Genomic DNA, 14,478 nt, shown 5'->3' on the forward strand with positions numbered 1-14,478 from the left:
ATCTAGATAGCCCTCGTGTAGCTTTGCGCGAAATTCAAAAACAAAACAAACAAACAAATCATCTTACTACCAGATCCCGTAGCAATGTCATTGCTGCTATGTTGGTGTGAGGACCACTGTTTCCTTTCCAGTTCTCCTTTATGAAACCTAGGCATCTTCTGGTCTATCATATGATTTGAAATGCAAGTAACCAATTATTCAGTCTATACTGTGTACAGTGGTTTCTCGTTTCAAGTGTCACTTTGAAACAAATCACAGAGTTTCAAATGCTCGATATTCTCCAGGAGCCAAACACAGCGTAAACCAACTCATCTCTCTTCACCATTGCGAAATGAATGCTATCTGTTAAGTTACACATAAATGTTTAAAGAAGATCAAAAATATATTTTAATATCTTTTAAGGTGAGCCTGTATTCCAGACGCCCCATTAAGGTGTATTCCGCTCACAGCCTGGAATAAAACAGCTCGTCTGCAGTGATGCTATAACATGTTTAGAAGAACAACGACATGTGGGGGAGTTTCTTTCTTTTATAGATGAATAGCATTTTTCCCTACAACAAAATAACAGGAACCAGATCCAACTCCATTTTTGAACAGGAAAGTAACACGTGTAGTGACGCTGGGACTACTGTGGGGGCAGGATTAAGGGTCGTTTACTGTACTGACTTCTATACATCCTGCGGAATTAATAGTCCCATTATTGCCACAAATTATGGGGACTACATTCTACGACCCTTTGTGCTGCCATCAGCTCATACAGTTGAGCCTGACTTAAATTTTACTGTTTAACAGACTAACAGCAACAGTACTAATGCACATGTCTGTTTCTATTTTATGTATTAAAGGTTTACAATGACAAAAACATGTATTATTCGTACGCTAAAAGTTTTTACATAATATTATCGTTTGTAAATGTTCACTTTTTTTAAGTCATATTTTAGGAAAAATAAAATATTGTCAGGCTAGAAATGTCTCAAGATTTTTTATAATAACACAAACATGTTTTTGTTGTTTTTTCTCATATCTTCAACGTTATTGCAGCTACGCCTAGTTGGTGCGTTGTAAATATATATACATGTATGAATACATCAAATCAAACAATTTAAACAAGATTGGGATTAGATTTTACTTAGTGAATAACAATATTTTGTTCAGGAAAATATAAAATGAACCTCAAACTTTCTCACTTACTTTACGTTATATATGGCTAAAAACAAATCCTTCTCATTTTTAATGCAGTAGTTTCACACATCAGGGAACTAAAACACCACCATCTTAAAGAGTAAAAAGTTGACCACAGATGGCGATAACTGTACTGATGATGAGTGGCTAATATTACGGACAGAAACAGTCAGTTGATTTATCTCGATGCGATGAAAAGTAAAATTAGCGAATTTAAATTAGTGTTTAAACGAAGATAAAGTAGTGTAGCGGGACAAATTGTTAAGTTAGCGTGATGTAACTTATCCCAGTATATTTCACTATTTGATAGAAAGTCAGAGTGTTTTACGAAAAAGTCAATTAAAACTTAAAAGAGCTTAGAAAGGTATACGAACTGTTTTCGTAAATAATTCTGGAACATTATAGACAACGTAATGTTTTAAAGTTATAATAAGTCAAGCAGGCTAGAAGTACAAGCGATTTTTTGGGTTGCTATATTAATACGTAGAAAGGGTGTGGGGATCAGAGGGGCAAAGCTGATCTAAGAAATATTCCCTAAAAGTTTAAATGGAGTGAAAGGATCGGATCTAACTGAAAATTATACACAAGAGATCACTGTTAGTGTATTTTTTGTGGACTGCATTTTTGCAATACGATTACATGTAATAATTTTACTATTGGAGAAACAAAAGATTTATAATATAATGCGAGGAATTTTGGTTACGTACATGAAAGTTTATGATTATATTACAACAAAATGTGAATACATTTACTTTTTAACGAAATTAGACATTATTAGGCCTATTGTATACCTAATTCTTATTTAAAGTAACTGAATACTTGTTATAATGTGATTCAAATAAAATATATTTTACTATTTCGTTCTTTTGATCATTTTTCACGATACGAGTTTATTGTAATTAGGAAAACTATACGTTATTGTTATTTTAAAGTTGCATTTAACCAATCATTTTACTGTATTGAAATGCTAGATAGATTTTATAAGTGAAGCTAAATTTAATTTAGTCTAACTTACTAATTTATATTTTTTCTACATTGTAAGTGAAGGTAGTTCAGTGGTACGTCTGAGCGCTTATAACGCTAAAAATCGGATTTCGATACCCATGATGGCACAGCACAGATAGCCATTGTGTAACTTTGTGCTTAACAATAAACAAAAGAAATCATCCACTTGTTATAGGAAATATTTGACATATAAATTATCAGTCATCTACAATTATTATTATTAAACCTAAAATAAATTTTGGTATATGGTTTGTATTTAATTTGTATTGCAAAGTCTGTAAAGTAAATAATACAAATTATCAGTCATGTAGTAATATAATTGAAATGAAATGAAATTCAAGCATAAGTCTACATTTTATTATGTATTGCAAGGCTAATACAACAAATATTGCAAATGATCAGTAATATGCTATTATTGAAACTGACTATAAGGCTTACATTGAATATGTTTTGGGTGTCATTAAAGCAAATTATACAAAATATAAGTCACGTACACGTATTATTAAGAATTAAATTGAACTTTGATATACATTTCATTTTGTTATATATTCCAAAGCACTCAAATAATACAAATTATCTCTCACGTACAATTGTTGTTAAAATTAAAATAAGTCCGAGTATAAGGCTTATTTTTAATATGTATTGTAAGTTTAGTAAAACAAATAGTGCCAATTATCAGTCATGCACTAATATAATTCAAAATAAAAATAAATCTGATTGTAAGGTTTACATTTAATCTGTATTGCAGGGTCAGTAAAGCAAGTACAAATTATTAGTTATGTGCTATTACTGTTATTGAAAATAAAACTAAATTTGGCTATAAGTAGTATATTAATTTATGTTGCGAGGTCAGTAAAGCAAATAATACAAATTATCAGTCATGTACTTTTGCTATTAAAGTAAAACTAAATCCGAGAATAAGGTTTACATTTTATTATGTATTCCAAGGTAAACAAAGCAAATAATACGAATAAATGGTTAATACCATTACAACGTTTAACGTCTTTAGAACATTAATCAATACTGAATGGAACTGTCAGTATGACTTTTTAAATTCAAATGTCACCTGTTTTTAAATAAAACAGATTTCTGGCTAAACTTACAATTCGTTTATGATTTTCATCTTTGAATTAATTGTTTCAATCGAGTTTGCAAGAGCTTCTCAATGGGAAACAATTTTGTCAGTAGTTGGAAATTTTGAATCGACCTTCCGTTTAAGCAGTGGTGTTGGCAATGGCCCGTTTAGTATTTGATGTTAACATTTTTAAAAACAAAAACGGCAAGTCTTTCAACCTAAATTATAACACTATTAACTACTGTCCCCAGTTAGCTCATGATTTGTATAATCATCATACAACATTTCATTTTATTTCCCCACTCACATTAATAGTATTTTCAAAGTATTCACACATACAACTTACGTTTACACCTTCAAAAAAAGACGTTTTAATTTGCTGTTCCAACAGAAGAAAAATGTTCTTCAACTGTTGTGTTTGCCACACAAGGTGGTAGCGGTGATATCATTGCTAGGAAAGTGACGTCACAGAAGTTTGTTCTAGCATCTTCGAGTTCCTCCTCTATGTTCCTAGTTTGTTTTTTTTGGGGGGGGGGATGAGGAACTAGTTTAAAATCTGTATGTAATGTATAGGTATAATTCATTTCGCCATAGTGAAGCAAGATTGAGTTGAAACTATCTTAAGTTAACTGTATTTGCCACCTGGACAAATAGCTATAACACATCCATTAATCTATGCTGTCACTGTTGTCCACGCAATTTTTTCAGATATAGTGGAAATCAGAGACTGCAAACGTAAATTGTTTTGAATTATTATCCTTTGTAATTACACAGATAACTTTGTTACACATTTTAAACTGTGATTGTAACTTTTAGAATTACACTTCAATATTTCTATAGTACAAAGAGTAGGATAGTAGAGTTAAAGATACAAAATATTCTAACTTTTGTTTCTTCGATTCATTCGTTGTGCACATGTTTATACTTTCAGAATTGTTTTAATTCTGATAGTACTAAGCTTAGAATGGTTGTGATTCTACTGTATATACCTGAGAGACGTTGAATATACTTGTATAATAAATAATTTTCTAGTTAGAATATTCGTCCTTCCAGTTTGACCATCAACAGCTACATATATTTAATTAGATATACTTATTACTAGGTTGATTTGTGTTATTTCTAATTTATGTTTAACGCTATCCGAAAAACAAAAGACAGTGTTTTACTGTCAGTAGGAAGACCCATACATAGCCTTGACAGCTGAGTATAAATGAGTGAATGTGTCTTGGGCGCTTTGCCAAGTGAAGCGCATATCACGTGATTACATCCAGCAGGTTGACAGCTGGTGGCTTAGACTGGGCGTCACGTGCCAAGGGCTGTCATAATAATACCCCTTATTACAACTTGTATAGTAAACTTGTGCTCTAGTAATTATTTGTTATACAGCGACTCACGTGGTTCCTTTTCAGTTTTAAAGCTAGAAAAGACATATAGAAAATGATTGGATGACGCCTACTTCGTTACAATAAGGAAGTCTGTATGCAAAGGCATTGACTTTGATCCTAGATAAACGAGTTGTGGGTGATGACAAGGCAGCTGCGAAAACTTCATTATTTGGAATAAGCCTGAAACTTGAATATTGTCGGACATATGCACACACACGCACATATTAATGCATACGTAAATAAGTAATCATGATGATACAAGTTCTTCGTAGCATTGCATGGTTACAGACAAAGATAAAAAGCTAAATCATGGAAGAGAAACTCAAATTACATGGAACAGACAATAGGTTCCGGATTTTCCTTTGTGACAGGAGCTTAAGAGAAGTTGGGTTGGCGGAACGGTTGTTAGTTGAGTAACCATGGTGACGTATCTTTGTCCGATGATGCGGAAGCCATTCAGTTGAACCATATAGGAGAAATGGAACAGGAATTTTAATATTAATCATAACTTTATCACGAAGATGCTAATTCTATTATCAGAAAAGTTATTTTTTTAAATAAAATTCACCCAGAATAAACTGTTGATTTAATATCTATTATCAGTTCCATCATTGACTGCATCATTGTTGGTTGACTGTTTTTCTTTATCGCAATGCTAAACACAATGGTCTCTCTGCGCTCTGTCATTCACAGGAAATCCAACACCGGATTTTAGCGTTCTAAGTCCGTAAACATACCACCTACTCACCTGAAGACAACTTCCATAAGAGTCGATGGAATTGTTTTGTCCGTAGATGCTTCATATAGAAAGATATACATACATTTTGACTAATTTTTGAAAGAACGTATCGTAATTCTTATTAGAATATTTTCAGTCGTATACGGTTTACTTTATTTGAGCCTCTAATTTTAGGGCATGAACAGGAACTTTTTTTAAATAACATTTTTATCTGTTTTGGGGATGTATTTGTAATTCTTATGTCTGTTACACTGAACTTTGTTTTTCTTGGAGTTGTTTTAAATATATAACGTTTAAAGTACTTTCGATCTTTCGCTACATTTTTCTTCAGCTCCATCTGGTTTGCTAAAATATTATGCTCTCAAAATAAACTTAACTTTAATATTTTATAATTAATTTATTAGTATTTTTCTGTCTGTTTCATATCCCATTTCCCTTGTGTGTTTTCTTTGGAAATGGTTAATTACTATAATTTATTGTTACGGTTAAATAGATTAAGAATAAGAAATATGGAACATAACTATATGGACAAGTGTGAGTAAACTGTAAAAACCCGATATTTGTACGAGGTTCTTTATCATATAAAATACAAGATGATAAGAATCGGGTATAGAATTTAAATATTTCTTCTTTCAAAAACGCATCTCATATGGAAAGCGTACTCTGACTTTGCATACAGAGTGACTAATTCCTTTTGTTACTGACAATAAAATTCAAGGCCACTTTAATAGTCATTCGACGTGCTAAAAAATAAAGTATAAAAAGCCCAACCCTTGCTACAAGAACATTTCCATCACTATTGCACAACTTCAAACAGTTCGTACTGTCTAAGCAACACACAGACAGGGTTGTGTGGCATGTGGGTTTCTCTGTGTGTGTGTGTGTTTTCTTCTAGCAAAGCCACATGGTCTATCTGCTGTGTCAACCGAGGGGAATCAAATCCTTGATTTTAACATTGTAAATCCGAAGACTTACCGCTGTCCCACCGGAGAACGTTTTTCTCTGTATATTTTACAGTACCATCAGTATAGACAAGAGTGAAACCCAAATCATAGACCATATTACACACTTCCACTCATTCATTGTTCGCAGTTTGGGCTTTAAACACTGCTGAAGCTGTGTTTTCTAGTTTGCAACTGAGATAAATGGTTTGTTTGACTGGTTTTTGGCCGTTATATGACTTTTTGATTTGTAATATCCTTCGGTTATTATTTTGTAAAGATAGTCGAATCCTGACAAATTTTGATGGAAACAGTCCGTCGTTAATTACACTTTAAAATATTGTTCAGTTGTTTTCCCACTGAAATGTCACCAATGGTTGTTAGCTAATATATTATTTTTCGTGGCAGAGTATTTTGTTTCGATTGCGACTGTTTATAGCCATCAAGCATGATTTCTGCAAGACAGAAGGTCAGATATATAACCTTGATTTAACCCAATGCTTTTTCGTCTAACTATAATATGATAGATTTTTGCATTCATAGGGCTCACCTGACACGTTACTTGTTCAGTCTGTTTTTTATGTGCAAATGAATTGAGTATTTAGAAATACGTGTTTGTTAGGCTCTAAAAAATGGACAGTGTGTGGTGTGTGTGTTTACGTTCTTGTATATATGATTTTGTTCTAACTGCGGTCAAAAAACCAACATTAGATAACTTACAATTACCCATGTTTCTTAGATTTTCAATTACTATATAACTATTAATTATTTCGTCTCTCATTCACGCGAAGAGAATATATTTTCCCACAGAGTCGTTATACTTATATAACTATATAACCAGACTATTTACTAACAATACTATACGTGTCCAATCCGGTATCCATGGCAACATAAGTAGATCAGATTAATTGTCATAGTGACTGCTTCTTCAGTCTCTTAAGTATTTTTGAATTCAATGGAATTGTAGATGATACGGTACTCTGAATCGTGTGTGGCTTATTTTCCTTACGCATGGGTAGCTACCATGGATGACGTCATCCCTCAGGGAATACATGAATGGAGGCAATTAACAACTTTTTCAGTAATAAAATTATGCTTATTTGAATCTGGTATGCTCTGACAATACTAGTTACAGTTCACACAAATATACGTATATGTTGTTAATGATTGCTAACGTATTTCTCATCTGCATTGGTTTGGTTCAATGCACTGAACCCATTGTGTAATTACACATAAAAAATCCAGCGTTTGTATTACCTATCCAGCAGCTGTCATACTAGAAACCCTTAGCGTTCCAATTTAAGCAAGCAAGGAACTGGGTAAGGTTTTACAATGTTTTCCACTGCTTCTTTCGCACTATGAGTGACTGTCTGTATATTATTTACCAATCAGTGAATCTCTGGTATTACTAAACTTAGCGAACGTGACACAGCAACGTAATTTCATCTAATATCTACCAATCACATGGTCTTACACGATAAAAATAAAACATATCAAAACCTTCTAAAGGACTGATATAGAACGTCTGTTCGTTTTTGACAAAGTAAACAAAAACTAAAAGTCTGATTATCTGTCTTCTTTATAACATTAAAGACTCATAATAGGAGACTTTCTCTTGTCTTCTGTCGGGTCAGTTTGGGAGTAAGGAAATTAATTAATATATATATATATATATATATTACCTATAACACTTTAAATTGCAAATTACTTGCAAACTAATATTCATTTGTATGGAATGCATTAATCATTAATTATGTAACATCTGATACAAGTGTACAACCGTAGTGGTACGTTTATCACAGGCCCGAAACTGTTTTTCAAAATACGCTATTTAGTAAAATAAACTTATGTTAAGCCTGGAGTTCAGTTCGATCTCCAATACTTAAGTTCAATATTGATCGTTGAATATTTATAATACCATCATACGACTATTACAAGCAACTTCTCTGCCTCCGGTAAAAACAAAATCCCCCTATAAGGTTTACCCTAGTGACAGGATCGGATGGTTGCTCTATTGTGTTGTGCATGCGCAAATAAAAGTCATGTGACCATCTAAACAGCTCTGTTTCTAATCTAGGATGTCAAACTATAGAAGTAAAACTTAATCCCCCCAGATGAAAAACACAGAAGTGGTCCTTTGAATCACTCTGTGAGGTGCAGGGGGCCCACAGCTGTCAAGTTTCTGAATGTGTATTTACTTTATTTCACTTCCATACACTCATTTATTTCGCTTATATACATTGATGTATCATACAGAATTTTTTTAATGCTAATTTGATTTACTTAATTCACTTTTATACTTTGGGGTAGCATGCACAAAATGTAGGCCCAGGTACTGATAAGGATTGTAACTGACTTTATGACGGTATTATCAGCTACACTCATTTTATAACTTCTATCTATTTTAACTCTCTTTGTCAGTTTTGGCCATTTCAATGATCATTTTTACGTCAGAAATGTTTTCTTAATATAATTAGTATACTTTTTTTTATTTCAGAACGAATGTTTAAAGTCAGTGGTTATTATTCAGTTTTATAATTTAAGAATGGAGAAAAATAATAAGTCTGTAAGTGTATTGCGTAACCTTGTAAAGAATGAATGGAAGAATATAACAGATATGTAAGTGTACCACATAACCTTTAAAGAAAGAGTAGAGAAACATAACAACTCTGTAAGTGTATGATTTAATATCGTACGTTAACTCAGCACGTAGCTTTGCATATATTTCCAACTAACTCCCTCACACAGTTCTGGAATTAGCAGGGCCAAATTTGTTAGGCGAACTCGGGGGTGTCGTTATCTGTATGACGTAGTCTCCCTACCAATGGGTTACCAAGGTGGACTAAAACGCCCGAAGGTTACCCAGTAATGTTGATGGTGTAAGTGTAGGTTTTCAGAGTCACCGAACCCGAATCTGGTACTGTGTTTAGTATTTCTAGCTCCCACGGGATCCCGAGGATGCCATGTTAGAAACTGTTTTCATACTTCCATTCAAAAGCTAGCAGGATCAAATTTTACACACTGCTCAAGTACCACGGGCAGGTGTTCTCTAACTTCTTATATATATTTATTTTTTGAGGTAAGAAACCACACTCCGCCCAGAACAGCTATAGAGGTAATACTAGATAATGGAGGAGCTTGATCTGTCAATTAGAGCCTCAGTGAATCATGAGGATGGCCTTTGAACCCGTAGCTAAGGGCTAATATTTTATACTAATTTAAAAAAAAAGAAAAGAAAAGAGTAGAGAAACTGGTTTGTAAGTATTTGAAGTGCAAAAAAAAACCTGTTACTGTATTTATTGAAATATCGTTCATGGGAAGTTTTCAACATGATTAAATATTATAATTCACATCATGAACTGTAATGTTGATTTAAGCTTTTAATATGAAAACAATTTTGTAGAATGCCATCACATTTTTACAGTTAAAAGTTCAAGAAAGACATTTAATTTTTCAAGGCGTTAATAAAATGTAATGTATGACATATGAATATGATCCTTACCCTCTCATTTTCGAACAATTTAAAACTTTTAAGGGACACTTGACACTCCTGTTGCGCCATCTATTAAGAGTAATATAAGTTTGGTTAAAGTTTCTATGACATTTTTATTTATAAATCTAAAATCCACTGTTATGTTACTGTATAATTTTTTAGATTTTTATTGTAGTAAATATATACATATTAATTATTTATTAAATTATGGTGACGAACACAGTTTTTTATTCGTATATTATTAAACTTTTATATAATATTTCCGTAAGCCGTCCCCACAAATTAATATTTTCGTATCCACAAAAGCAGCTGTAAACCTAAATACAATATCTATGTATATTAAAAATGAATTAAAATTAGTTTTTAAACAAATAATTCTTTATGTGTTTTTAAGCTGTCAAAACGGAAGATTTTTTCGATGCTGGGGTAATGGAACATGTGCAACACGAACTTATGGAACTGAATGCAGCTACTCAGGTGGACGTACAGGAGACACCTGGAACAATAACATTCCGTAGTATTGTAAGTCTTAGATCTATTAGATTCCACTGTACTTTTTTCTACGGTATTGTATTTGTTTTGTCCTGTTAACTTTCATGTCTCTGTGAGGTATTACATTTTTTGCTACCATCTTTGTTCAGGGGGGGGATACAAATATTTTTTATATTTTAGTTTTCAGTTCATATTTCTGTTGTTGTTAGCCGTACAAGTTAATACGATGAATGAAACGGGCAAATGTGTGGTTAACACTTCTATCACTGTTTATTGTTCACGAAAATACGATGATAAAAATATCCATTACTGTGTTAAAGAAAAGATAATATTTGATATTTGTCTCACTGTATATTTATTATTGTTATTTTAGGTAAAGGTTAACTGTGGATATTTGTACTCGACTAGTATCAGAACATAACATTGTTTATGATAATAATAATAAAAAAACGACGACAGATCCATTATTGTTTTAAAATGAAAATTCACAGTTCATATTACTATCCTAGTTCTACTAACTTCAAATGCAGTTCTTAGTTTTTTTATCGATGCAGGAAATTCTGATAAATCCAGCATGCACTGTACTTGCTTCAGACACCTTCTGGCATACACATACAAAATGTTTCCAGAACAATTCTTATTGTTTATGGTAGCCGTTTTGTGACAAGTAGTGTGTTTTGTTATGATCTACATTCTTCTTTGATTGACTGGAGGTAAAGTGTTCATGAAACGTGTTACCAGTTTTTGAACAATACTCAAAACTCAGTAACTTCAATACTGGATAATGATTTGAAAAGACACAAACGTTTACAAAATTATTAGAAATTTACTTGGGGATCCCGCTTGGTTGATATTTGATCTCAGTCTCTGGCTCATATAAAAGAACATGCTAATTTTTTGAACCCGTACTATGTCTAGTGTACTTAAGCATATTCTTGGTGAATGTGACGTAATTGCACATTCTAATCAGTTTAAGATCATATAAACTTTCCAACATGTATCAGGTAACATTGTTGTGGAAGCTTGCTTAGTATACGCAGGCCTTTAGTTGTTATTCAGAACATTTAAGCTATATTGTAATATTACGTTGCACTTTTAAGACTAACAACTGTCAGCCATCAACAAGTAGTTAAAACATTATAGAGAGGTAAAATATAAACTTTTCGAAATATTTTAATTAAAAAAACAAAACAAACAATCAAACTGCGCTTAAGATTGATGTTAGGCTTATTCATACTTTACAGTCATCTAAGTAGATTGGCTGGGCATGGCTAGGGGTTAGTGTCCTGGACTGCGAACTTAAGTGTTCAAGGTTCGCATCGCGTTACGCAAAAATTTAATCCGTTGGTGCGTTATAAGAGTGATGGTCGAATCCCACTATTCAGTCGGAAAAGAGTAGCTTTTTGACTAGCTACTTTCTCTATAGTTTATCAGCTCAAAATTAGGGATTTTGTTTACTTAAAGAAAAAATTCTCAATAAAAAAGTAGCCTATTTGCTAACATTGGAGCAGTGATTCTGAACGTGGGGGCGCACGCCCCATAGGGGGGCAATTTGAAAATACTACATTAAGAAAAAATTTTCATTTAGGTGTGAAGAGCGAAAAACATTCCATGACTCAAAACTAAATTTCAAAATTTTACATTATATTATTATACCTTTTCAACATCAAATTTGTTTTTATATTAAGGGGGCATCAAATTTTTTGAGGTGTTGAGGTGGGGCATGGAACAAAAAAAGGTTAAGAACCACTGCATTAGAGGTTGCATAGACTGACAACAAAGTACACCTTTCTAATGTGAAAACTTATCATATGTTTAATTTCCAGATATAAAAGTTAGTATTAGATAGTTCATAGTACATAAGTATAGAAAAACTCTTCAAACCTGTGATGAAAATGCACAAGTTTGAGGTGAAAAAATAACTTCACATACATGTATATACATATATGTGGGAATTTAGCTGTCTTTCAGTTTTGTATGTGTGATTTTCGTTTGACTCAAAAGAGACGTCTTGCTTTGTTCAATGCTGATAAAAGATTGTTAAAATGCTCCTTTGTGACAGATCTATCATTCATCTTACTTTTGTGCAAAAACTGGTGAGTTGTTATAAGATGGGAATGTTCCCTATTCGATAATTCTTTTTGTAGACTTCTAGTGTTAAAGACAACATAGTCTATTGAACATAAAAGACAGATATATTTATAAACAATTGGTGATCTCAACAGGTTAAGAATTCTGTAATTATGCCAGAAAAGATTAGAAAGTCTGAACTGACTTTTAAAAATGTATGTAACTGTAATCTATGAGGAATTGTTATTAGAAAAAAAAGCACGTTCAGATTTGTGATCCACAATTATTTTGCCACCTCTCCTTTCTTGGATTTTTACTAACCCACAGGCATATTACTGCCAGTAGAATACACCATGACTTTGGTTCTTACTTATCTTATAATAAATCTCTGGTTTTAAGAATTAAAGTTGTTCATCTCTTTAAGTAGATTTTATTAAGACCCGGCACCACTCGGCTCTTATATATAGCTGCACCTTTTTTATTTATTACTGATTTCACAACTGACTACTTTTATGCTTTCTATTGTAGTTAATATGCATCATAGGTACAGTGCATGAGGGTAATGGATCACAAAGACGACAAACATAGCAAATATGGCATGTTCTTTTCTTTTGTTTTTTGTGTTCATCACATACTCTGCCAGTTACTACTGTTTCCATGCTTCCTGGTATCCGATTGAAAACCTGAAAGTTGAGTTGAAATCAGTTCAACTAATGTAGCCAAACTGTTTACAAATAATTACTATTGCACTTTTTTGATTATATGTTTCATAATTTTGTTTCTGCCAAATTTTGAATAAAATATCCTACTTTTTTGCAGCTGTGGGTCTTAAATATGTTTTCAAAAATCAATTCAGACTTAATGATTCTTTGCTGCAAATATACTTGTCTTTTGCATTCAACAAAGAACTTGTGTGAACATACAGCATTCTTATCTTTTAAAGATTTACAATGCAGATGTGTGAAGTGAATGTGATGTCCCTGTCAGAAAAGGTCATTCTAACATTCCCTTTTCATTAGAATTACCAAATCCTATATATTAAGGAGTCTATATAAGTTGTAATATACTGGTTTATCACTGTTAGTGATAAAAATGCAAGGACAGTAGATCAAGTAATCTTTTTAAATACAAATCAGTAGTGTATATTCCTTTCTTTTAGATATAGTAGTTGTAGAAGATAACTTGTACCTGTATAACATTTAGTTATAAAGACCAAAGGCAATAGATCCAGTATTTTTCTACGTAAAAGGCAACAGTTAATATTAATGTGCATATGTAATAGCATCATTCTTTACTATCCCAACATGGATTTTCTAAGAAAACTGTTTAATAGCATTTCAACTTTACCTAGGTTTTATTTCTGTCTAAGTTAGTTGTTGTGTATTTTTTCTGTTTAAGATATACTGCTATCTTATTACCATTCAGTCATTTCTAATTTTGATTTTTAGGTTCAGGGGCAACGAGTAGAAAAGTCTGGGAAAATCACAATGTTGTTGCATTGGTTACCAGAACAGATGTAAGTGTGTTATATTTTTTATTGAAAAGAAACCGGTATATTACTTGAGGTTAATTTTTTTTCTGGTATGCTATACAGAATATATCTAACCAAGGAATGTGAAAGAAACAAATACTGATATTTGTGACCCAGAATTGTTATCTTTTTCTTTAATATTTTTATGTCATTATAGATTTAGTCCATTACTAGACTAAATAAAGTACATGGTATTTTGTTTGGTTTTTTTAGTATAATTTTGTTGTACTTTTTTGTTTCTAAATGATGATTTGACTCTTTTTTTTCCTCAATTTGTAGTCATTTGAGAGGTTATGAAATCTTCATGGTATAAATGTTTAGTATATTGTTACATCTCCGTTCGTTAGTTAATTTTCCGTAAATTCGTTCTGACAAGACTTTAGTGACACAAGTCCTTTCTTAAATAAAACTGGTTTATTCTTTCTGAATACAACTTTACGATACACTTAATTTCAACAGTCGCTCTGTAACAAACACTATATTTCTCAACGAACTTCTCACATGCTTAACAATATTCTCTCTGACTGCAGTTCAATTACTCATTACCCTCTTGTCTCGTCACGTT

General features: G+C 32.3%; 1 protein-coding gene across 3 annotated transcripts in view; it reads left to right on the forward strand.

Moving 5' to 3' along the window:
• The window catches only part of LOC111085045 (zinc finger protein aebp2-like), a 116,734-nt gene that overhangs the window by 93,710 nt on the left and 8,546 nt on the right, over positions 1–14,478 (forward strand). For 2 of the 3 annotated variants that reach the window (XM_022382067.1, XM_022382066.1), the window contains exons 4-5: positions 10,215–10,342; positions 13,831–13,898. In XM_022382067.1, coding sequence (XP_022237775.1) covers positions 10,215–10,342; positions 13,831–13,898 — 196 coding nt within the window. Of the gene's footprint in view, positions 1–402; positions 450–10,214; positions 10,343–13,830; positions 13,899–14,478 lie in introns of those variants that run through there. The other variant, XM_022382068.1, reaches the window with a different exon arrangement.

Source organism: Limulus polyphemus, unplaced genomic scaffold (assembly GCF_000517525.1).
Source record: "Limulus polyphemus unplaced genomic scaffold, Limulus_polyphemus-2.1.2 Scaffold214, whole genome shotgun sequence".
Classification (NCBI taxonomy): Eukaryota; Metazoa; Arthropoda; class Merostomata; order Xiphosura; family Limulidae; genus Limulus; species Limulus polyphemus.